Source organism: Ambystoma mexicanum, chromosome 2q (assembly GCF_040938575.1).
Source record: "Ambystoma mexicanum isolate Mex_15411 chromosome 2q, UKY_AmexF1_1, whole genome shotgun sequence".
NCBI classification, from domain to species: domain Eukaryota; kingdom Metazoa; phylum Chordata; class Amphibia; order Caudata; family Ambystomatidae; genus Ambystoma; species Ambystoma mexicanum.
Window position 1 is genome coordinate 1,350,516,568 of NC_090924.1, and position 23,287 is coordinate 1,350,539,854.

The 23,287-nt window shown below is 48.8% G+C and overlaps 1 protein-coding gene across 6 annotated transcripts in view; it reads left to right on the forward strand.

Annotated features, from left to right (window-relative positions):
- The window catches only part of CNOT10 (CCR4-NOT transcription complex subunit 10), a 1,248,840-nt gene that overhangs the window by 908,868 nt on the left and 316,685 nt on the right, over positions 1–23,287 (forward strand). For 4 of the 6 annotated variants that reach the window (XM_069648815.1, XM_069648816.1, XM_069648813.1 and 1 more), the window contains one exon: positions 8,646–8,726. In XM_069648815.1, coding sequence (XP_069504916.1) covers positions 8,646–8,726 — 81 coding nt within the window. The remainder of the gene's footprint in view (positions 1–8,645; positions 8,727–23,287) is intronic. The other 2 variants (XM_069648817.1, XM_069648814.1) reach the window with 1 other exon arrangement.

Sequence of the window (23,287 nt, forward strand, 5' to 3'; positions counted from 1 at the left end):
GCACGGTTGCACGGATAATTATGACAGTTTTACAGATTATCAGGATAAGAATAGGATGGCTTAGAGAGGGATAAGGACAAAGGCAAGACAAGATATACTATGGATTTCTATGGGGTGGTGATTCTACTTAGTCCACTTTTAGTTTTGGGATTTTTGGACCGTCAACAGTTCTGGTCACTACACAGCAGTGCGCCTGGCAAACAGCTGTGCAGTTCTGGAAGGCAAGGACTGGAATGGCAATTCTGGTAACTGGATACTAAAGGTCAGCTGGATGGCAGGATTGCAGGATAGCAGAATGGCAGTGGGCATGCAGTTAGTGGGCAGCAAGCCAGGCTAGTTAAGGATGCGAAAGGTACCACTGCTTTCCCCTTTTCAATGGGAGATTAGTGGGTTTTTAGAATTGAGGCCTTGCTGGGAATAGGATCAACACTGCCTGGGTTTTCCAGTGGGTCCTGGAGTAGGGTCAGCAATGCCTTTGGCCTTGTGTTTGGGGCATGGAATCTGGATGATGAATGGAACAGGAACGCAGTGCAGGAACTTCAGGAAGAGTGTGTCTAGAGTTTTGTCATGGACTCTTATTTATAATGCATAGTGACATCATCCAAGTATATGGCTGGGCAAGGTCTGCTAAACACACCTCTACCAACTGGATTGGGCAATCAATGTTGGCTGCCTCCGATAAGATGTGACTCAGTTTAGGAGGTTGTACTTTTATGATGTGAAAAGACTTCCCACAGACCTTTTTGCCAAAAATCAGTCAAAACAGAATTTCTCCAGCATGGGGTCTGGCATGGATTCACATGCTCATGAATATTCCCCGTCGTCAGGCTGGGAATCCTCGGTAAAGAAAAAATCAGTATCAGTTTCGTTTCTGATCTGTCTTTCTTAGTAGTAACCAATCACTGATCTCTGGGTCATACTGCCCCCAGCCAATGACTGCCCTCTCCATAAGCCCTGCCACTGGCAGCCATCCTCAGATTTTTACCGCACGCTCAAGTGTTGGGAGTCCTTGTGTTTAGCTCTTGAGTTTTTTACTGCGTTTTCACGCTTTTTCAGGAGAATTTCTCTTTTTTTCCGGTTTAATCGAGCCTCAAGCTCCACCGTTTCTACTTCCGATACCGGGGACCCGTTTCGGAATTCTTCTACGCCCCTCAAGGGTGAAGTTTTCGTCGAGTTTACACTTCTTGGAGGATTCCGGAAGATCTGCGGCCTACCTCAACGGACATGGCCCAGGACAAGGTGAGCTCGACGCCCGGATCCAAGCTGTTCAGGAACTGCCCTGGATGCGGATTATATAACGTTTTCAAGGAGGACGAGCATTCGCGATGCCTCTACTGCCTCCATGGGGACAAGACGAAAGTGGAGAAGGACTGTGCGTTCTGCAAGAACCTTTCGGAACGGACCAAAAAAAAAGTCGTTCCCGCCTCGCCACCTGGCTGGAGAAGGGCACAGCAAGTGAGAAGGCGGAATAGGCGAAGAAGTCGTCTGAGCGGGCTTCTAAGTCCTTTGGGGGCGCCCCGGCGACGGGAGCCCAACAGAAGGCCAAGCACCGCGAGTCCGCGTGCTCTGGGAGCACCGAAAGGTCGGGCTCTTCGGTTGCCAAGCAGGGCGCTACTTCCCCGGCATGTTCGACCACGAGCCAGCGCTCTGGTTTGGGGAAGAGGAAGTCCGAGAACCCGGGTAGGCCGCTGGAGCGGACCCGGTCGATCACGAAGGGGGTTGGAGGCGCTGACCCTCCCCCCAAGGCAAAGGCCCAGGACGCACCTAAGGTGGTGAGGGCTCTGATCCACCCGTCTAAGGCCTCTACCAAAGTGGTCGCAGCCACCCTGGCGGAGCCGGCTGAGACTACGCCAAAGGAAACGGCCTCTGGGCCAAGAGTATCCCTGCCGCCGCGGAGGGAATTCACTTTCCAGCCCATCGCTAAGACCCCCGTGAAGCCCCCGGCTGAAAGAGGGGGGGGGGGGGGGCGGTGGCCATTACAGACTCGGAATCAGCCTCTGAGGAGGAACTGGTGGAGACAGAGAAGGGCCTCAACGAAAGGTCCATAGGCCTCAACGAGAGGTTCGAGAAGGTTCGATCCCAGGGGACGGTACCTACTGACGTGATCGAAGATAGCGATGACGAACAGGGCCAGTGGAGCGGCCATCGCGTCCGTCGCAGCCATTGCCCGAGCCCCAGGATAGCTCGGCGGCCATTTTGTTGGCAATCCAATCCTTATGTACTGAGATAAGGACGAGATTACCACGCACCCCGACAGAGGAGCCAGAACCAGGCCAGTCGGGAAGCCCTCCAAACAAGCGGAGGAGAGTCCACCCCGCTCTGCCCTTCGTGCCTGTGAAACCGCTGGACCCCTCATCCCCCTCGCTGGGAGAGGGTACGGCAACGGATACGGACGATGACGGCGGCGATGACACAGCAGACATCCCATCGTCATCCCCCCCCCCGCAGGCGTCCCCAGCCGACGAGGTTGGCTCTTTCCACGCCATGATAACCAGGGCATCCAAGCTCTTCCAGCTCTGCCCTGAAGAACAGAAAAGGGAGGGTTTCTGTACCAACGACGAGAGGCTAAGTGGAAGACGGCCCTCGGGGTGCCTTTACTCGACATCTGGGACGAGGGGCTTGCTGTCCTCAAGAACCCTGCCACGACACCCGCCAAGAGGGACAGGTACGAGAAGAAGTACCGAGTCCCCGATGCCTTCCCCTTGTGCCTCAGGGCCCAGCCCACGCCGGACTCTGTCGTCTCGGCAGCGGCTAAGAAGTAGTCAGCGGGCACGGCGGCTTCAACTTCCACTTCCCCGCCGGACAGCGAGGGCAAGAAGTTGGACTCTATGGGACGACGAGTCATCTCGTCGTCGTCAGTGACGACGATTAAAGCGGCCAATGCCTTAGCTATCGTGGCCCGCTACGACAGGGAGCTCTGCTTCAAGATAGCTCCCCTGCTAGATTTCCTGCCTGTTGACAAAAGGGCGGAGGCCCTAGAAATTCTGCAGGCGGGCGAGGTGGCGTCGGATCACGCCATAACGGTGGCGACGGACATCGCAGATACCGGATTTTGCCAACTGGGCAACAGAGTTTGCCTCCGACAGGGATGGCTCAAGGCGACAGACTTTCGCCAGGACGTCCAGACCAGAGTGTTGGACATGCCGTTCGACCGCAACAACCTCTATGGTAAGGCGGTGGATGAGTCTCTACAGGCCATCAAGACCGACTCGGAGCGGAGACGGCCCAGGCCCTTGGGGTGCTTCAGCAGCGACTGCCCTTTCGGAGCCCCGGAAGCAGACAGGGTGCCTCCAAAGGATCCAGCGGTGGCTCCTCCGCTTACGGCCAGGCGGCCCGCTCCTCTTCCCAGGAGGCCTACAGAGTTTGCGGCAAGCAAGGGGGAATCCCGTCGTCACGGAGGCCAAGGCGGCAAGGCCTCCTCCAAACAAGACTGACCCGGCCGTGCCGTCGGGTCCCCACCGAAGCACCCCGGTGGGAGGCCGGCTGACGAAGTTGGTCAGCGTATGGGAGTCCATCTCCACCGACCGTTGGGTGCTGGACCCCCTGGCCAACGGTCACTCGCTGGAATTCCAAAAGAAGTGCCCTTGCATTCCTCCCGTGGCCAGGAAGGAGAATCGCGTCCCTCAACTGCTGTTGGAAGTAAAGGCAATGCTCAAGAAAGGTGCCATCGAGCTCGTCCCCAGGAGGCTCTGGGGCTTTACACAGTTATTAGCATTAGGACAGGGGAGTCCTCATTATAATAAGTCTCTAGCATAGCCCCTGGTAACAGTGCTGCTATCCAGCTTCCAATCCTTGACTGAGTCATGATATGATGATATGAAAGGTTATTTATAACGCGCTTAAAGTCAAATCTGTGTTGCTCCGTGTCGTCATGCTTCCAAAGCGAGCATGTTGCCCCTGAGTAATCCTCCAGAGACTGGCTCCACTTTGCAGACTAGTACTCAGTTGGCACTGCTCAGCTCACACACCACGAAAGAGTTGGACTTCGAATATCTAAAGTAGTCACCAGGGTTCTCACAAGGCTTATGCATGGTAACAAGTATCCCTCCTTGTGCCTTAAACATGGAGTGCACCCTTGTATTTCTCACAGCAGCAAAGGTTTCAGTCGGCGTGAATGCACAAAACCCAAAAAAGACTGTTTATGGCCCTTTTAGGAAAAATCACTACTTGCCTGCCATGACTGTCTTGTTGCATTTCAAGTGGGGCTGGAAGCATGTATTTAATAAGCTTCAAAAGAAAGCTTTGGTAGTTGAGGGGGATCTGCAGCCTGCGGAGCTGGAGATAAACATTCAATCGGTCCAAGTACAGAGGTTTAGCACTGATAAAGTGCATTGCCCATCTATTTTCATAATGGAGCCATATTGAGTCTTTTGAACTAATGGACGTCAAGATGTGACGAAACCTACAGTTGGTGAGGAACCGTCTTTTAAAGGGCACCTACTTGGATACTTGCACAGCAGCATCATCGGGCTGATCCCAGGACGTGAGCCTGAATGAGAAGGAGAGGACTGCACCCCTTCCGGCACAACATACAGTAACCTTGCCTACCCGGGTCCCCTCTTAGAAACCTCTGGGTGGGTGATATTAAGCATGTTCTAAATAACCAATTGCAAACAATTACAATATACAAAGCGTCCTTGGCTGTGAGGCTTCAAATACTTGTCAGCACCTTTCAACATGCCATTTGTTTTCAAACCGAAAATAACATCCCTTTAAATTCACTGTGTGCAAATTTAGCTTGTGTGGCTGTAGAGTCTAGGAGGGCTAGGGGGTGTCAGCTAGTATTATGCGCGGTTAGCGGCAGGTGGGTTGTGTTAGGAAATCGCTTTCCCTGGGGCTTTCGGGATGTGGTGTGAAAGACAACCATTTAAGTCTGTGATCGAGTGGGTGAAAGAGGTGATTGTGGTAATGTGTGCTTCTAGGCTATTCGGTTTTTAAAGTTCAGTTTGCACTTGCTTGTGCCATTTAGAAACTGTTTGGTGGACTAGAAAGGCGCATATTTAAAAACGAAAATGGCAAATGTACAGCTTTTTTAAGCACGCTGTTAAAATGGCCAATTGCAAATTCATTTCTTTTCAGTTGCAGTCGCAGCCTTTCGTATGCATGATGGAACATTTCCATTTTCTGACCCAAAGAGCTTGCAAAGCAGTGCACCTTGCAAATCTGTGACAGTTAAAGTGAGCAACACAATGCACCCATTTAAAGACTAGATGCAGAGCTCCAATCTGGACTACATCCTAATCTAAGTTATATCCTTTCCGAAGCCACCAGGCGACAGGTTTTGCTACAACACTTGTTGGTGACTGATCCAAGAACACCTGGCTGAATTTGCAGAGCAGTCTGACCTGGAATGGCAGAGAAATCCGCTCTGGAAGAGACTGGTGTTGTAGTGCGCAGGCCGGCCGCAAGTACCACGCCGTGAACACTTAAATCTGCAGGGGGAGCTGCTAGTTGGAGGCCGTGGGGGAGGGGGAGCCAATCAGGCTCACTGGCACGCGGCTGGAAGCAGCACATGAGACTCCCCACAGATGTGTAACCCCACGGCAATTGTATACTCCAACATAATCCCCATATAGAGGTCGATCCAGCCGGCTCCATTGTCGCCTTTAATCGGAAGACAACTCGCACTGCAACTGATCTCGGTCTGTGGGAACCTATCGACCTGCGGCAAAAATGCTCTGATCTGGGCAAAACACACAGGCTTGGTGAGCCCTGCTGAGGCCCTGGAAAACGGTGCCAACCGACCCACTGCCAACAGAGCCGACCACGTAGTGCACCAGAGGCCGAGACACTGCATGCACTGGGTGGAAAAACAACATGGACGACGGTGCGGACCCAGACAGAGGCACGAACTGGGCCAAAAGCCAGCTTGCAAACTCCTTTGCGTCCGCCTCCTAGAGCAGCAACCAACAAGCCTCATAAGCAACGTGCGGCGTTGGTCGAGCTGGGGGAACACGGAACGTGGTCCCTTATCAGCACCATCCACCTTCTTGCAGAGGGCGGGGAGTGATGCACCTCCCCTGCTTGTCTTCTGCGCCTTGTACACGATTTTGACTGCGGTACTTGTTAAATACAGAACTGGGCGAAAAACAAAATCTGTGCCATAGTTGAGTTGGAGACTATCTGCCTCTAATTAGACATAAACCTTGAGGCGGGGGTGCTGCTGACTGAGGTAAGGCATTATTGATGTGTGATGCGACGGATGGTCTTCCCTGGGTTATCTCTGACGTTTGCCATACAGAGAACCTGGCACCCAGGCAGACAGTAGGCGATGCGAGACATGTACCCGGAAGGTAAATATGTAAGTCGTACATACTGTTGGGGGTGGGCAACTGCGCATGTTACAATATTATCGCATGAGGGCTGCTTTTGGTAGGAAATGACTGATGTTCCCTGCAGAACCTGCCTCGCACGAATGTATACGAGCGGTGACCATGGGGGTGGACACGAAGACAGGGTTTCCAAACTATATGCCCTAGTACAAACACACTCCCAATCCCTGAACCCAATTAAAACGACATGGGATCTGTACCTGGGCACAACGATAGACAAGGAAAAATTCCATTAATACGGCCAATTGACAAAAACGATAACCCTAAATGCCGGCTTACGTTTCATTCAGTTTGAAATCCTTAATTAGTTGCACTATACCCCTCGTATGATGGCCAAGTTTACAGAGAATTGATCGGGGAAATGCTTGAAATTGTTCATTTTCTCGAATTGCCACGTTCTGGCACAATCTTGCTGATATTGTTCAGAAAATAGCGCTTGTTCCGATCTCTCTCTCTCTCTCTCTCTCTCCCCTGAAATACCCGTTTGAAGACATTGGTAAGGTGGCTGAAACCACCATCAGACTTCTTTTGTTTTTGTTTTTTGTTTAAGTTTTAGATTTTTAATTAAAAAGTAATGTTTTATGTAACAATAGTATTTTCTGAATATCAAGAATCCTCACTTGGGAACCTCTATACAACACAAAGTTTAGCAATGAACACATTTTAAAAAATGAAAAAAGTCTTTGGGGAGGGGGGGAAATCAGTAAACACTTAGTTTACAAGCAATCAATTTACTTGCTCCGACGTAACCTCCCACCTATAGGCCCAGCAACCTTTCCTCCCAACCAGTAATATTCAAAGGGCCAGTATCCGTGTCGATTTCAATGCACACAATGTGGCCACAAAACAATCACTGAGGCTGCAAGTTAGGAGGAATAGAATGTACATCAAAAAATAAAATGTGCCTCAGCCACGTAGCTTTTTACAAAATCTAAAATCTCATTATCAACCTTCTACCCATCCCACAAACTGTTGAAATATCCACAGGTTTTTCACTGTGTGTCGTGCTGTTGCTAAACAATGTATACTGAAATGTTGGAAAGCCACTCATGCACCGAGCACGGACGATTTTCTCAGCGAGTTGTCTTTCGTAAACTAATGTGAAGAACAATATTTATTGTCCATGCCTGTACCAAACCGCCCCAAAGACATATGCGCCCCATTCAGAAGTTATCTTTGCGACATGATATCCTTTTCTTCTGTTTCCACACCATGGTCTTTTAAGCTCTATATGTGTATATACTGTTGATACTGCGCTGTACTGTGTGTGTGTGCCGACATGACCATCAATAAACAAAGGTAATAAAAAAAAATAGCTGCAAAAAAGTAAAGTTGCTGGAAGGTAAGTTTGCTGCAGCACTGTCCATATGCCAGACAAGTCAGTTTTTCTACTTGGCTAAATTTCGTTTTTTGTTGTTGCAAACGCGCTTCTAGCACTTGCAGATTCCACGCCCACTCCAACGCTCAGCCCCTTTGCAGTCCCTGCAATCCGCCCGCCTCCTTCCCCAGCCCCACTCCGTGATTGAGCCCCGTTGCCCTGTGTTAACTTCTGCAAAGGTCAAAAACCCTTGCAGGCTTACCAACCATCATGATTTAACATTATAGTTGGAAGGAAGTTTAGTTTATTGCAGCACTATGCCGACGAGATATAGGGGATGGAGTGGAGTGTCTGAGGATTCTTCATATACTGCATCCAAGGCCTGTATCACAGATTGGACTGTAAGGGCTCCCTACTCCCAACCTTCTAGTCTGTGATTTCTTCACAGTTAAAATCTTTTTTAAATTCTGTATACAATGTTAGGGGCCTATGCATTGTATTAGTTCTTTGTTTTGAGGCCAAAAATCAGCCTGGTCCCTGTATTCTGATATTTGTGTGATATGAGGAGAGCTGGACAGATGACAAACTGTAGATGTAGTCAAAGCTGTTTGTCCCAGTGACCTTTCAAATTTATGGTGGGGGTAAAGTTTTGCTTTTTATGCTTTGCTCGTTTTAGTTTATTTCGCACGCCCCCCTGGTTTTTATTTTAATCTAGTTTCCTTCATGCACTTTCATCACCCTCCCTTACTTGTATTGGTGTTTTAGGATTTTATTTCCAACAATGTTTATTTGAGAAAATGATTGTCGGCTTTGGTCGTAAAAACTTTATGTGCAAATAACTTGTTAGATGGAATCCAATTCCAGTGGTGGATTTTTCACAGAACCTTTTCTTAATAGTATTAATGACACTGATGTTTGAAACATGGATGTTTTTATTGATTTAAGACAGCATTGAATTAACACTGTCTGGAATTAAGATGATGTCTTTATTTCAGCAGTAAAAGCCATGAAGGCGAGACCTTTATCACAGCCCCGCCCTCTTCTCCCTTGAAGAAACAGGAACTGGAGAACTTGAGGTATGTTTTCTAATGAGCTGTATGAAGGTATGATTGATGCAGTATGTGTACTGTTGCTAAGATTGTGTTCCTCTTTCCACACTTTTTGTTTGAGTTGACAAAGACCAAAGAGGGGGTGGGTGGGCGGTTAGTGTGTGTGTGTGTGTGTGTGTGTGTGTCAGTCAGTCAGTCACCCGGTGCAGTCTGTTATTTGATTTCAAAGGATCATCTCAGATACACACTATATATACTGTTGTGAACCAGAAGAAGGAGTCAGACAACTTAGTGACATGCTCAAAAAGAGTTTTCTTTCAATTAAAAGAAAACTTCTAACAAGCCCTATTGCTATGAGGGAAGTTCCCTGCCTAACAAAAGTAAAACTAAGGGTGCAGGTTCAAACAAAATGTCTTCTGTCCGAATCCTAAGTACCGAACTGGCCCTACCACTAATAAATACATAACTAAAACAACAGGGAGGTTTGTAGATTAGCCTTGGTATGTACTTCTGCCTGACCCACTTGTATTCGACTAATTCTCTATCTCAGTTCTTGCAGATTGCTTTCACAGCTGTAGTATCAAATCCTTTTGGAAATTTAACAAATATCGTCGGTCTGGTTTTACCTCTCTTTGATAAGGAAAGAGTTTCTGATTTTTAAAATGTTCCAATCCCTCCAGGATGCCTTGAAATTACACTTCTTACTTTCCCACCTTCTTAGTGTTGGGACTTAGCAAAGTCTAATAGCTCTGTGGTTAAGTGTCTTATTTCTCCATACAAACTTTGCTTAGGGCTCCTGCCCAGAAGGGGAATACAGCGTCCTGTGATTTCATGCACTTTTTGGTCGAGGTTACAGAGTATTCTCCTTCTCTTTGTTTCTACATAGTCTGTGTCTGTACTTCCTTAGTACTCTTAACGGTTGTTTCAGCTTTGATACACTGTGTCTGTATCTTTTCCACTCTCATTTATTAGGGCCATGTGCCCTTGTTGTTTTCTTCACTTCTCATACCTTTGGTTACTATCCTAGCGTTCCAGTGTTCATATCCCTTTTCTCAGGATTAGTGGGGCTGAGTGACAGGTATGTTTTCATGAATTTTCAAACCTTTGGCGGCTATTCCTGCTTTGCATCATGTTGTTCATATCCCTTTCTCTCTCTGGGTTAGCGGGGTCTGGGTGCCCGTTACATACTGTCCTTCATACCTTCATCGGTTTTGCTTCTCCTCGATAAACCGCAGACCTATGTCTCATTCGCTTCCACACGTCTGCAGTGTCTTTCCCCATCCGTACTTCTCACTGAGGGAATGGTGCTGGTTGGCAGGAGCTCGGGAACTTGCGCTCTTCTCTTCATTTGGGTCTCTGTGTTGGTTGCTTGGCGGTAGGCCCACCACTGCTCTTCATTGGTCGCACCACCCACCAGGGTGATTGGCTTTAGGTACTTTCCTTCCCCTGAACCCAGAGCCACTTGCTTGGTCATGGTACCCACCTTCCAGCTAGCGGGTTTCTCGCTTGGCACGTCACCATCATACTCCTACTTCCCGTCCCCTTTCCTCCATACTGTATGGGTGTCCCTCGCTAGGGACGGGAGACGGAACCTTTTTCACCAGAAAAATAGTCTTCCCCTTTAAATTTAGAGGCACGTGGGGACCCGGCCCTGGGAGCTTGCGCTCACTTGACTCCGGCCACCAGTGCCAACCCCAGTCTTTTCTGCGTCAACGGGAACGGACCGCTTTCACCCACGCTCCTGGGTTAGGCCTCTGGCTTAGTAATTCCACACGCTCTTCCCCCGAGAAGTACTTTTGTCGTCTTTTTCCCTTCCAATTGTCACGTACTGCTTTGTCCTCTGGCGCCACGCTCTTCCCTGGCGCATGTCGACGGTGGGCTTCAGCAGGTATCCAGCCTGTGAGGGCCCCTCCCCGACGACTGACCCCCAAGCCCTCTGGCTCCGTTGCCTTGGCCCTGACCATGGCTGTACCGCGTGCGACGCTCTGACGCTGCTCGCCCTCAAGAACAGACTAGCCAGGTGGAGAGCTCTTCGGAAGGTCGCCTCCAGAGGACATAAAAGCGTTTGTGAAGCAGAAGACAAAGGCACAAGGTTAGGCGCACTGTTCTCCTCTGTACCACGCAAAGGCGACTCCTTTACTAGCCGCTCCTAAGACCAGCACAAGCACTGAGGCTGCTCCAGCTACCAGCCACCAGGCCGAGGGGTTGCAAGATCCTACTGCTGATTCTGCGGAGGGACCACAAGGTTCTATTACTGGTTCTCAACCCGCGTGGCTACGTGCTAACTGATGTCTGAGGGGGCGCCTGTACGCATCACTACTGGCTCCACAGCCGAGGGCACTCCACCTACCAGGTCCGGACCTGAGATGCAGGGTAGGCCTCAAGCTCCACCGCTCTGCAAACTGGAGGAAGTCGGGCCAAGCGCTGCAAGTACCACGACGCAGGCACAACAATGGCGGCACACCAGACGCTTTCTCCCTTTGGCGACCAGGTAGGGGGGGTGAGTTTCCAGTTGGGACTGGGCAACGCGTGTCACTTGGTCCACAGCATATCCATCAACTTTGCTGGGCAGATGCACCTCGACCCATACAGTGAGACAGGGTGCGCCTAGCACTCCTCTGGCCTGTGAAGACAGGTTCTTTGAGAAGTTCCTTACTCTCATGAGGTCCCGACAGATTGCCATCCTTAGGGATGTGATCAGGGACATGCTCCCTCCGGTACAGCCGCTAGCACCCACAGCCACGCCGCCTGTGGGGCCAGTTCCTCTGGGTCCAGCGCAGCCCCAGGCGCCGGCGTCAGTCCCTACGACACCCTGGACCAGCAAGACACAATGGTGGACACAGATGAGGAGGACGGCGACACTCAATCAGCCAAAGCCTTTCACGAACGTCTGGCGGGCCTGGCTGAGTATTGGGGATCCCACAGCCACAGGTGGAACAACCAGAGGCAGGGGTATTGGCAGAAGTTCTCCCTCTACACCCCACGGCTAGAACGGGAATCCCACTGCAGGAGCACGTGGTGGCGATTGTCAGAAAAGGATGGCTCAAGCCACATTCTACCCAGCCTACCAATCGGCGTCTCAACGCTAAGTTTAGGCAAGCTGAAGGGGACCCCCTCTTACGGTCGACGCACCCCCAGCCACACTCCTCGGTGGTAGCGGCAGTATTACTCTACTCTAAGCCTCAGTCGTCCTCGGCTACATCAGCCTCAGCACTCCTGGGTAAGGAGAAGATCCTGGAGGCGTTTGCAAAGAAAATCTATTCCAATGCCACTTTCCATCTGCGCCAGTCCAATGCGGATGCCATGCTGGTGGCGGACAACTAGAGGCTCTAGCAGGGGATTGCTGACTTCCTACCAGAACAGAGCCAGGCTTGCATCAAGGCTGGGCTGGCTGAAGCCAAAACAATGGCACAGGGCATAAAGGAGTCCACGGTGGCTCACATTGATACCTCAGGTCATGCCATCTGTATTGCTACCGACATGAGAAGGATGGCTTGGCTAAGGGCCACTATGTTCAACCCTGATCTCCATGAACGTATACTGGACCATCCTTGCGAGGGGGGGGGCGATCTGTTCCATTCAACAACGAACGAGGAACTCAATAAGAAAGGAACAGCTCACAGACTGCAAAGTCTTGATCGATCCTCACCAAGTCCAGACAACCGGACAGATCTCCGAACCAGCATAGGCGCAAGCAGCACAAGGCTGCTCACAAAGGCTTTTTCCAGTCCCTCTCATCAGACCCAGTCTCAGAGGGAAAAAAATAGTGACACAGCAGTCCGGATCCACGAGTCTCAGGTGGGCGGTAGGCTTGCCCTTCATTGGTTTTCACTTCCAGTACAAGGTTCTACCCTTTGGCCTCAATTCGGCCCCCATGGTATTTACAAGACTGAACGCTGTTGTGGTCTTACTCGGGGCGCAGGGTCGTCTCATCTACCCATATCTAGACAACTGGCTAGTCAGGGCAAGGTCTCCGCACACTGTCTCTGCCCTCATGGATACACTACATGAGCTGGGATTTTCCATCAATCTCAAGAAGTCAGATAACCTTCCTGGGCCTTATGTGGAAAAAAAAATCCGCAAAGATTTTCCCCTCAGCGGACATGATCGCAGCCATCAAGAGGGCCACGGGGTATTTTTTTTCCAGCAGAGCAGTGACCTCGGCATGGTGTTATCAACTCCTCTTGGGCATGATGGCATGTCTCCTGGCGGCGCCTCATACAAGGATCAAAATTAGGTGATTGCAGTTGCACTTCGTAGCCTCCTGGAGTCAGGAGAGGGATTCCCAGGTGGAGCAGGTCAGCATCCCACATCATATCCAGTAAGACCTTGACTGGTGGAGCACGGACAACCACCAGCGGACCGGCAGGCCCTTCTGTCAACCAGCAACTCGGATCACCACAGACTGATCTGTAGAGGGCTGGGGAGCTACCTTGGGCAGCCCAATGTCCATAGGGTATGGTCCCGTCAGGAGCAGGCAGCCCACATCAACAGGCTCAGGTTGATGGCCATCTGGCTCGCTCTCAAAGCCTTCCTCCCGATGTTCAGTGGCAAGGCTATCCTCATTCAAACGGACAGCTCCACCAGCATGTATTACATCAACAAGCAGGGTGGCACCAGGTCTCCTTCCCTCTGCACTCTAGCAGTCAACATTTGGGAGAGGGCTCTGGTAAACATGCACCTGGCAGCAATACACCTCCCGGGGGAATCCAACCTAGAGGCAGACAGACTCAGCAGGCAGGGTGCGGACAACTACGAATGGCAGCTGGACAAACAGATCCTTCAGGGGATCTTCAACAAGTGCAGTCATCCGCAGGTGCTTCTCTTCGCCACCTGGTTTAACATGATGTTCCCCCCAGTTTCCGTCCTGGCAGGGACAGGGCAGGGGCTCTCTGGGCGACGCGATGCGGATCCAGTGTAATAACATGAACACATTTGCCTTTCCTCCCACTCCCCTGCTGCACAGGGTAATCTGCGAGATCAGGGAGGCCCGGCACCTGCGTATCATCCTGGTAGCTCTGTGGTGGCCAGCAAGGCCATGGTTCTCGGAGCTACTCAGCCTGTCGGATCAGGCCCCGGTGCACCTTCCGCTGGGCCCAGCGAACCTACTCTAACAGCAGGGAGGGGGCACAGTCATCCACCCCGCCCCCAAGAATTTAGCCCTTGCAGCGTGGCTCCTGAACAAGTCACACTGAGGCATCTGTAACTGTCACAGGGTAACCTAGACATTATACAAGGGGCCAGGAGTAATTCTACCAGGAGCCAGTACAAAAGCAAGTGGACCAGCTTTTGTCACTGGGCGGAATCAAAGGAGGTTGGACGACATCCTATCCTTCACTGCGCACCTAGCACACTCGGGGGTGCAGGTAGACACATATTGCACCTATATGGCGGCCATTGGAGCTCAGAGGAGGAGGTATTTTCATCCTCTAATACGGTGGTTAAAACACTTGGCAGGCCTGACCAAGCTTTATCCACCTATCAAGAAACCACACCGGGTGTGGGACCTCAATGTTTTGGGCGCCCTGGCGCATAAACCATTAGAACCTATGGCATCTGCGGACAACAGGCTAGTCCCCATTAAGATGGCCCTCCCAGTGGGCCTTACCTCGGCACGCCGGATCAGTGAAATCCAAGCGCTGATGGCCTCTGAGCTTTGTACTACTTTTCATACGGAACTCACCCTGCATTCTTCCTAAGGTTGTCTCTTCTTTTCACCTAAATGAGGAGGTAGTGCTATCAGCGTTATTTGTGGACCCTAAGGATGACGCTCAGAGGGTATTGCATTGTCTGTATGTGAGGCGTACGCTGAGAGACTACCTAGACAGGACCAAGAGCTTCTGCAAATCAGATGCCCTCTTTGTCACCTTCGGTAGGTCAAAGCCGGGCTGTCAAGCCTCCAAGGCTTCCATAGGTGGATGGTTATGGCCATCAAGAAGGCGTACAAAGGGCAGTACTAACCTCTTCCAGCAAATATGCATGTCCACGCAATCAGAGCTAAAGCCACTGCGGTTGCTTTCCAGAGGCACGTCCTGTGGCAGGTTATCAGCAAGGCCGCTACATGGGCTACGCCCTCTGCCTTCTGCAAGCACTGTTGCTTGGATGCCGGCTCCAGGTCGGATGCAGCATTTGGAGAGGCAGTGTTAAGGAACTTGTTTTCTTAAGAGAGCATCTCTACACCTTGGGGCTACATTCAGTTGTACTCGCCCATCCAGTATGGAGGAAAGGGGACGGAACGTACTGGTAGTCCATAGGCCCCTTTCCTCCATACATCCCACCATCCTCCCCCCTAATAAAACTGGTGACATTAGGCAATGTTAATATTGTCTATGCATCAAAGGGGACTAAGGAGTGGCATCGGTGCGCAGAGTCAGGGGAGCTCATGCTCCCAGGGCTGCACGCATCTAAATTTAAAGTGGAAGATGATTTTTCTTGTGAAAATGGTTCTGTCTCCCATCCCTAGCGAGGGACAGCCCATACAGTATGGAGGAAAGGGGACTATGGACAAGTAGTATGTTAGTCACTACAGTGAGTAACTTATAATTTAGGAACCAAAGCATCTAGTCTGTGCACCCAAAACGCCTCCCTCTGTGCTCTTCTGTTGAATTTCGCCTCAGAATTCCTTCTCATTGAAGACCTCCAGTGTCTGGAATTTCATCTGGGCAATCGAAGGCCGTGTTCATTGAAATGTCTGGCTACCGACCAGTTCCTGTTTCCTGGGCATGATTTGTGCCCATTCCCCTGGATCCTTACTTTTCTTGTTGTTTCACTGACATAGTAGATTCTGCAAAGGCATCTGATATGATGTATAACATTCTCAGTTAAGCATGTTGCATAATCGCTTAACATGATCATCTCCCCCGTTTGTGGGTGAAACACATATGGGCCTTCTGTGACAGTATCTTTTTTATTTATTGTGTTTCAGTCAAGATATGTAAAACAAATTTGACTTTTCACAAAATTACGATGATAGAAAAAGTTATAACAGATATCCATTCATAAAATGTACACTTAATCCTACAGATTCTATAAAATCATACAGAAGGGAGAAAAGGAAGAAAGAGGATGAGAAATTGGCACTCAATAAACAGGGAAAGGTATCGATGTCCAAGATTCAGCCCTCCGTACATAGTCTCACTTTATGAGGCTGAGTTTGTGTAGAAGAATTATCACTGCCCAAGTCAAAAGGCTTTCATGTCCAGAGCATAGCTGGTCCCAGAAAGATTGTCTCCAGCCACCATACTTTATCAACAAATCTTGCTAGCTTTTTGAATCCTTTAAGAGCGAGTACCATGGCATTCAATCAGGACATGTCTCAATATCTCTATGCTTGCATTATCGCAGCAACAGCATATGTTATCGCCATAGGGATTCCACAAACATTACCGGATCATAGAGGACATACAGCTCTTCCTCTGACATGCTCTTGACATCTTCTTGTTGGTTCCCAGTTGAGATGAATTTCACCCCCTCTAAATTTTACCACCCAATTACCAGTATTATTCACTTCAAGGGCCGATGAATACTTACCATCAGTATTTTCTGTGGCCATGAGGAGATTCCATTCAGTCAGGAATGTCAGCCATTGACGTCCAGAAGGCGTGGGTTCCATCCAGGTGTCCAACTTTATTCGAGTTCTAATGCACTGGACATTTGGATCGCTGGTGAGGATGATGTCCCCTGCTCCATGTTGGATTTTTAACTGTGTTAAGACATGTGCCAAATGACTCAGAAAGGGAATGATTAGTGCGATAACGGGGTTCCAATAGATTTTGATCACCCATCACACCATTTCGACATTAGGGTACCTAAACATGGTTTTTAATGCCAGAATACTCAGGAAATCATGACTTTTACTGTTGCTGTGCCAGTGACATTTGAATTCCTCAAAGCTATTATCAAGCCCCCAGCCGGTCTGCCTTTGCCTTGATGTTTGTCCAGCAACCATTGTAAACCCATCTACTTTTAAATGGTCTTTAACCGGGTTCCCTGATGTGCTATTAGGTCGTAATTATTGAAAATTCCCTTTCAAATTCTTTCTTTTTGAAAGAACTGGAATCCCTCGAATTCCAGCCTAGTAATTTTAAGTCTCTTGAAACTAAAGCGACGTCTCAGCCAATCCTATTTTCTGAAAGACTTGTGAAATTATCTCTGGTACCAGGGACCAAGGGTTCGGTGTCTTTGATTGCAATGAGGAGGAATTGACCCTTACTTTAGTCTTTTGTACCCTCACTTATTTTGTTAGTGTATACTAGACCTCCCTTGACTCCCCTTGGATCCTGGTCTTCCACTCCGGGAATCTCTAGACCTCCCTGTTCTCTAAAATGTTCCGCAGAGGCTTCGATACCCAGTGTCCTTAATATAGGGACCGCTACTAAAATACCTTTGGCTCCTGATCTGGACTTCAGCCCCAATTCAGCAATACTATTATTTCTTAGCTCAGGAAATTTTACAAATTCGATGTCATGAGTTGAGAGGAGGAATAGGTCATCTGCTCGGCAAAGGGTCGGCAGAATTTCACTTCTATTGAAAGACTTTGCATTTTTCCGCACATAGATTCGTTTGAACCAGATTTTGGAAAGAGCGAATGGCTTTGAGGTCATACCTAGTTCACCTCTGAGGTTGCTTCCCTTAGGTGCATTGGGCTTGATGTCTTCCCCCTTACTATTTCCCATAAACGTATCTGATCCGCAACATTTGGTATTTGTGATCTGTTTGTCAATCTTTATCTGGCACCATTTGATTAGTCTCGGTACTAGTAGTGCCTGCATCGTCTCTGGGAGCCTCAGCCCCTTGAGGAACCGTCGAAGCCAGGGCACAGATCGCCATCTTGTCAATCTTGCCGTTTAGGAATATGGGGGTTATCATCAGTTATTTAGATGGAGTCATGGTTTGTACCCCAATAGTTTTAGGGGGGCCGTCCCTAATTTTTGGTTGTCTTTTTTTTTTTTTTTTCGGTCGTAAACTCATGCTCCCTCTTAGTGACCCTTCTTTTTCCTCTAAGCATATACCCCCATTATCCAAAGGACAGCTGATTTTTTTGGTGTTTTTCCTTTGGACACGGACCTCTCTGATCTTGCTGGATTATTTGGAATAGCGATTGATTTTACAAACTGCACTATAGATGATTTAATGATCTTAGGAGCTTACTGATCTTTAGTTTTTTGCCTCTGTGGTATGCTTGGAGCTTCATTTAAAACCCCCTCTGCGCCTCTTTTCTTTTTCTTCCTTTTAGTTTTCCCATTCATCTTAATTGGCTTCATCGCTTGTGTACGATTAGCTACTTGACGCCACCCTCTTCCTTCCATTCAGCCATGCAGATAAATTCCTCCATTATGGACTGAGTGTCAATGAATTCTCATAATTCCTGTTCCTGATTAGTCATGATTAGTCCTCTCCCAGAGCCCAGCCTTCTTTGGGCATCATTCAACACTGATTCCACTTATGCGGACAGCATATCAATGGCACCTTGTGTGTTAGATCATTTCCCTTGTAGTTCCTCCATCCCCTTTGACTGTTTAATGTCTAGATTTATTTCTGCCAATGGAACAAAGAGGTTTTCATTGATGACTGATTTTAATCCCACTGTAAAGCTCTCACATTCTCCTACTTACCGGGTGAGTTCCAAGAGCATCCCAGACTGTGTTTGTACCTCTCCCCTGAGAAGTTCAAAGACATTCACTAAGGAGTTTAGAACAAAATTTTATGTTGACAGGGTAGCCTCGTTAGCCCCTTTGTGCGAGTCTACCTCTGTCCCCACCCCACCTGTTAGCATCCTATGTATAGTCCCATTGCCTGAATTATTGGCCCTCGAGCCTCCGGGCGTCTGTATTGGAATTAGTGCTTGGCCCAAGGCTATAGAGATTGATGTAGTCGTAATCTGATCTTGCTTTCTATGACCTTTGTTTCAGGAACTGCTGCTATTGTTCCCCATGTGTCTAGTCAGATCACAATTACCTATTTGATCTTCTCCTTTGCAAAGGTCTATTTGATCTTCTCCTTTGCAAAGGGGTGTTAGAGGATCAGCCTCTGACTCTTGGATTATCTCACTCGTTTCCTCTGAAATCGATGGACGAGATTGCTCCATCTGTTGATCCCTTTGAAACGAGTGCATCTGGTAGGAAGGAATCTTTTTTCCCTTTGGATTACTAGGCACCATGGGTTCGAGTTCAGGAGCCCTTCAGTCGTATTCAAGGAATCCACTCCTAAAATAATACATTCGAGACATTACTTGTATGACTATAAAGAGACAAAATTAGCACCCTTAGGTACTTTATCCAAGGTAAACTAGTCCTCCTGGGGTCAGCGCCTTTCCTACTTATAGATCGTAGAAGGTCTCTGATCGGTTCAAAGGCTCCTATTGGCCCACAGTCGCCGATTTAAAGTGAAAAATGAACTTCCAACAGGCTCAAAGGCTTCACGCCTGCAGTCACCTAGTTGGGTAGTAGTTTTATCTCCCAACCGGCGCAAAGGCACCAGGCCCGCAGTCACCGGGATGGAGATTATGTAATGATCCCCAAAAGGCTCAAAGGTGATTTGCCTACAGACACGCTGACTGAACAGACTCTGACAGAAAGGTCTCACAGATTTCACGCAGACTTTAGTCTGATCAGCTTGCTTCAGTCACTTTGCATGAAATACTGTACTTTACGTTCTCTACGGACATACCCAGATTCACTGGGATGGAGTGAAATCGCCTGTGCAGTCCCTTCAAAATAGCCTAATTTCTAGTCCTTACAAAAAGTTCATTCCACTGATTGATCTTCTCATAGTTACTGAACGAGTTTGTCCAGAGAAATTAAGGTAGCTATCGCACTCTTAATCCCAAATTTAAAGAATGAGAATCAGTTTGAGGGTTGAGCACTGAATTGCGTTAACTTTGTTTATTCTTCTGCCGTCGGCATTACAGCACTCTAGTGAGCCAATCTTTATTCTGTTCAGCTGCTTTAGTCAGTGAAAGGGCCCCTCGTGGCCTGCTCAATGAGTTCACCCCTGTTAGGGAGAATTCTCAGAAATGTGCTAATTCCTTCCACCTTAGAGACCTCCAGCAACTTTGCTGGATTTTGAAGACTTGATTTTTTACCTGGAGAGAGGGAGACCCTTTCTTTACCCCTCTCTCATGTATTTTAATGTGATTTCTGAACTTTGTTTCTTTTGGTTACGGAGCTTGACAAACTCCATAGGCATCATCTTTTACATTGTGTCACACTGCACATTCAGTGCAGTGGCACAGGGAAGTCCTTCAGATTTCCCAAAGGTTTAAATACCTTCTCTGGGATGAACTACTGTTTCCCGGAGCAGTAAAGTGAAATTGACTTTACTTGGATTTGCAACTTTCTAGACCCAGCACACACACTATCTTCAAATCGGGTTCTGGAGGGGTTACCTAGTATCCCCTTTGTCTAGCTTCTCGTGTAACATTTTTATGTTACCCTTTTCTCACTGAATGGCTGGTGGCAGTGGTTTCGTTTTAAGTACTGTGGTGTGCATTTACTGCGAGCTGCGTTCGCAGCTGCAGTAAAGCACCCATGGGTGCAATTTATGTCAAAATGGCCCCTGTCTTTTTTCGCCATTTATTTGTGGAAAGGTCCTTCTTGAGATTTACTCTGCGCGCTAAACCAGGTTTGGTCACATTGTTGGCTTTGCCTTTGGCGGTATTCACGAGTGAAGCACGCCTATGGCTCCACGGTGTCTGGGGTGGGCAGGAAGTGAGGGAGGTGCCGAAAACCCCTGTGCTTAGTCTCCCAGGAGACCCAAATGCACTCTGTGGTTATTGGCTGGCTGACTGTCCGGCAAGGACAGCCACCCTGCTGGGTGACTGACAGCTAGGCTGGAATGAATGGGACAGAACTGAATAAAAGGCGAGGCTTTTGGCTTGGAAGGCAGAGTCGACCACTGGACGAAGGAATCGAAGAACATGAAGAGGATGCCTGCTGCAACTCCTGGGCTGTTCGTTTGCTCGTTGAAGCCCTACTGCTGTGCCGAAACTCCAAATTTGTATCGACAGAGAAGCCCGTGCAAGGACAACTTCTCCCCTTGAGTTGGTGGGACCAATCAACTCCAAAGTAAGCCACCTAGACATTCTCTCAGAGCTGGTTGTCTTTCCACATAGTTGCTGCTAGAAACCGAAACGCCAGTTAGAGGAACACCAGATTGTGTTTGTTGGTTTTAAGTTGGCCAAGAGCTCCAGGAAGATCCTCTGGACTCCCAGGAAGCAGTACTGACCGAGCCTGAGCCCCCTCAACACTGCGGGACCCCAGAAGCAAGGAAAGTCCATCTCAACAGCCAGAAACCGTGATGTTGCTATTTGTGGTAGTCCCGAGGAGCTGAAACACTGAAGTGCCACTTGGAAAGATTGCCGGTTGCGAGCGGTGACCGTCCCATTGCAGTGCAGGCGTCCCTTGACGTCCTCCCTCTTGTCCCCACGACTGAGGCTCAGAAACAGCGAGATCTGCAGGAATTGCCAGGAACCAACATTTTAAGCTGCATCTTTTCTTAAGGTGCTGTGCCAACCCGATTGAGAGAACTTGCCTCTTGCGGTGAAAGTTTGTGGAACTTTCCCAACTTGCAGGCCTGATCAGCTTGTGACCCAACATTATGATTCTTTTTCGTACAAACTACTACTACTGAGCACTGTGGCTAAGACTTTACCTTTTACTACAAGAACTGCTCTTTCCTATCCAAGACACTAGCCCATTGACTTTGGCCTAGGCCTATTGAACTGAATCGAGTCCTCTAGTGAACTGAAACTATTTGCACTGCCTAAGAAAGTATTTGTGGTCTATTTTATCAACTTGTGCCTTTTTACTCCCATTGCAATTTACTGAAATGCCATTTTTCTCCTATTTCAGAGGGGCCTAATTTACTCAAACGTATTGCTTTTATTATTGAAGTTTATTTGTGTATGATATTAAGTTGCCTCCTTCTAGTGAATGTTTTCTAAATGACTGTGTAATAAATTAATAATTGTTTTACGAAGAAACCTTGAGTGTAAGTGTCTACTTGAACCACTGTGATTGTAAGACCTCTGTGTAACATCGCTGTACTGCTCACATTCCCTCTTGAGATAATCCTGGCTGATCAGCTCGCTACCAAAAACTGTGCAGTACAGACTTATACCAAAGGTGGTTTTTGCTTACACCTGTAGTCCTAATTGTATGTGGTGGTCCAAGAGGGTACTGCATGCAGTTCTGCCTTACAACTGTCACCAGTTTGGTTTGTGCATACTTAATGAATTGCACTGATTTTGTAATTTTTTTTAAATTAGTTTTATTTATATTCCCCGGGGTTGGCACGTGATGCAAGCAGTGTGAAGGTTTTTAGCAGAGTTATCAGGTTGCTGTGGGTCTGGCTGCGCTCCCTTCACTAACAAAGCAATCTGAGTGCAGCCAGACCAGTGAGGATCTAGCTCATGAGGGGGCCCTCAGCTGCACTCCGACATTGTGCTGGTACAGTATGCGGTACGGCTAATGGGGGGGGGGGGGGAGGGGGGGCTCTCCCTGACTCGCCTCAGCAGAGGTCGTGCAGCCGGTCACTTCCAATGTCAAAGAAGGCCTCACAACCCCAGATCGCAGTACTGGGAGTCACGCCAGCAAGACGCCTTCTTTCCTCTGAGAGGCTGTAGTAATCAAGGACGCAGAGGTTGAGGTTTCTACCGACATCAAGGAGCCCAAGCAGGTGAGGCAAATGATACATTACCCTCCGGTTAGAGGCATAACTTGTTTGTACTTGAGACACTGGCAAGGGCTTTCCAGCTGTGCATGGCTGCTGCAGACGGTAGCAGGATTCAGATTAGTAATTCACAGCTGAGCCTATGCATATGGTCAGACCCAAGCAGCTGTAGTTGGCGTGAGAGGAGTGTGCGCTCTTAGAGAACTGGGGGAACTAGCCAGAAAAAACGTGATAGAGCGCAGCGACTCTTCATCAGCACACTGTTTCTAGTGCACTGTAAGGAGCTGGTAAGGCCTGTCGTCAACCTGAAGGAACTGAACGGGTGGTTAAGTCTACAGGCCCTTCAAGGTGGATAGTATCCACCTCCTCAGAGACATTCACCGGAAAGTGGACTGGTTAGCGCGGCTGGATTTGAAGGACACCTAGTTAACGGTCCCAGTAGACCGAGATCACGCAAATATCTGAGCTTCTTATGGGGTGGGAAAGTGTGGCAGTTCAAGTGCCTCCTGTTCAGGCTCGCCTCAGCGCCCTGGTCTTTCACAAAGATAATGAGGCCAGTAGCAGCAGCCATGAAGGAGAAAGGTACGAGGATCATCGTTTACCTACACGATATCCTCATGTTGGCGCACTGCAAGCTGATGCTGCTGAAGCAAGTCTGATGGCCTTCACAGCTCCTAACATACTTGGGATTTCTGATAAAAACAGGAGAAGTCCGACCTGATCCCCAGACAGTCCATGGAGTTCCTAGGGTTCGTAGTAGATACAGCAAAGCGACGCTAGAGCTGTTGGGGCCCAAGATGAGGCTGATTAAAGCAGGAGCTCCGTGCAGCGCTAGCGGGGATGGAGGCGTCGCTGCAAGTTCTAGCGAGGATTGTCTGACTCCTCGGAGCCTCCATTCAAACAATCTTTCTGGGTCC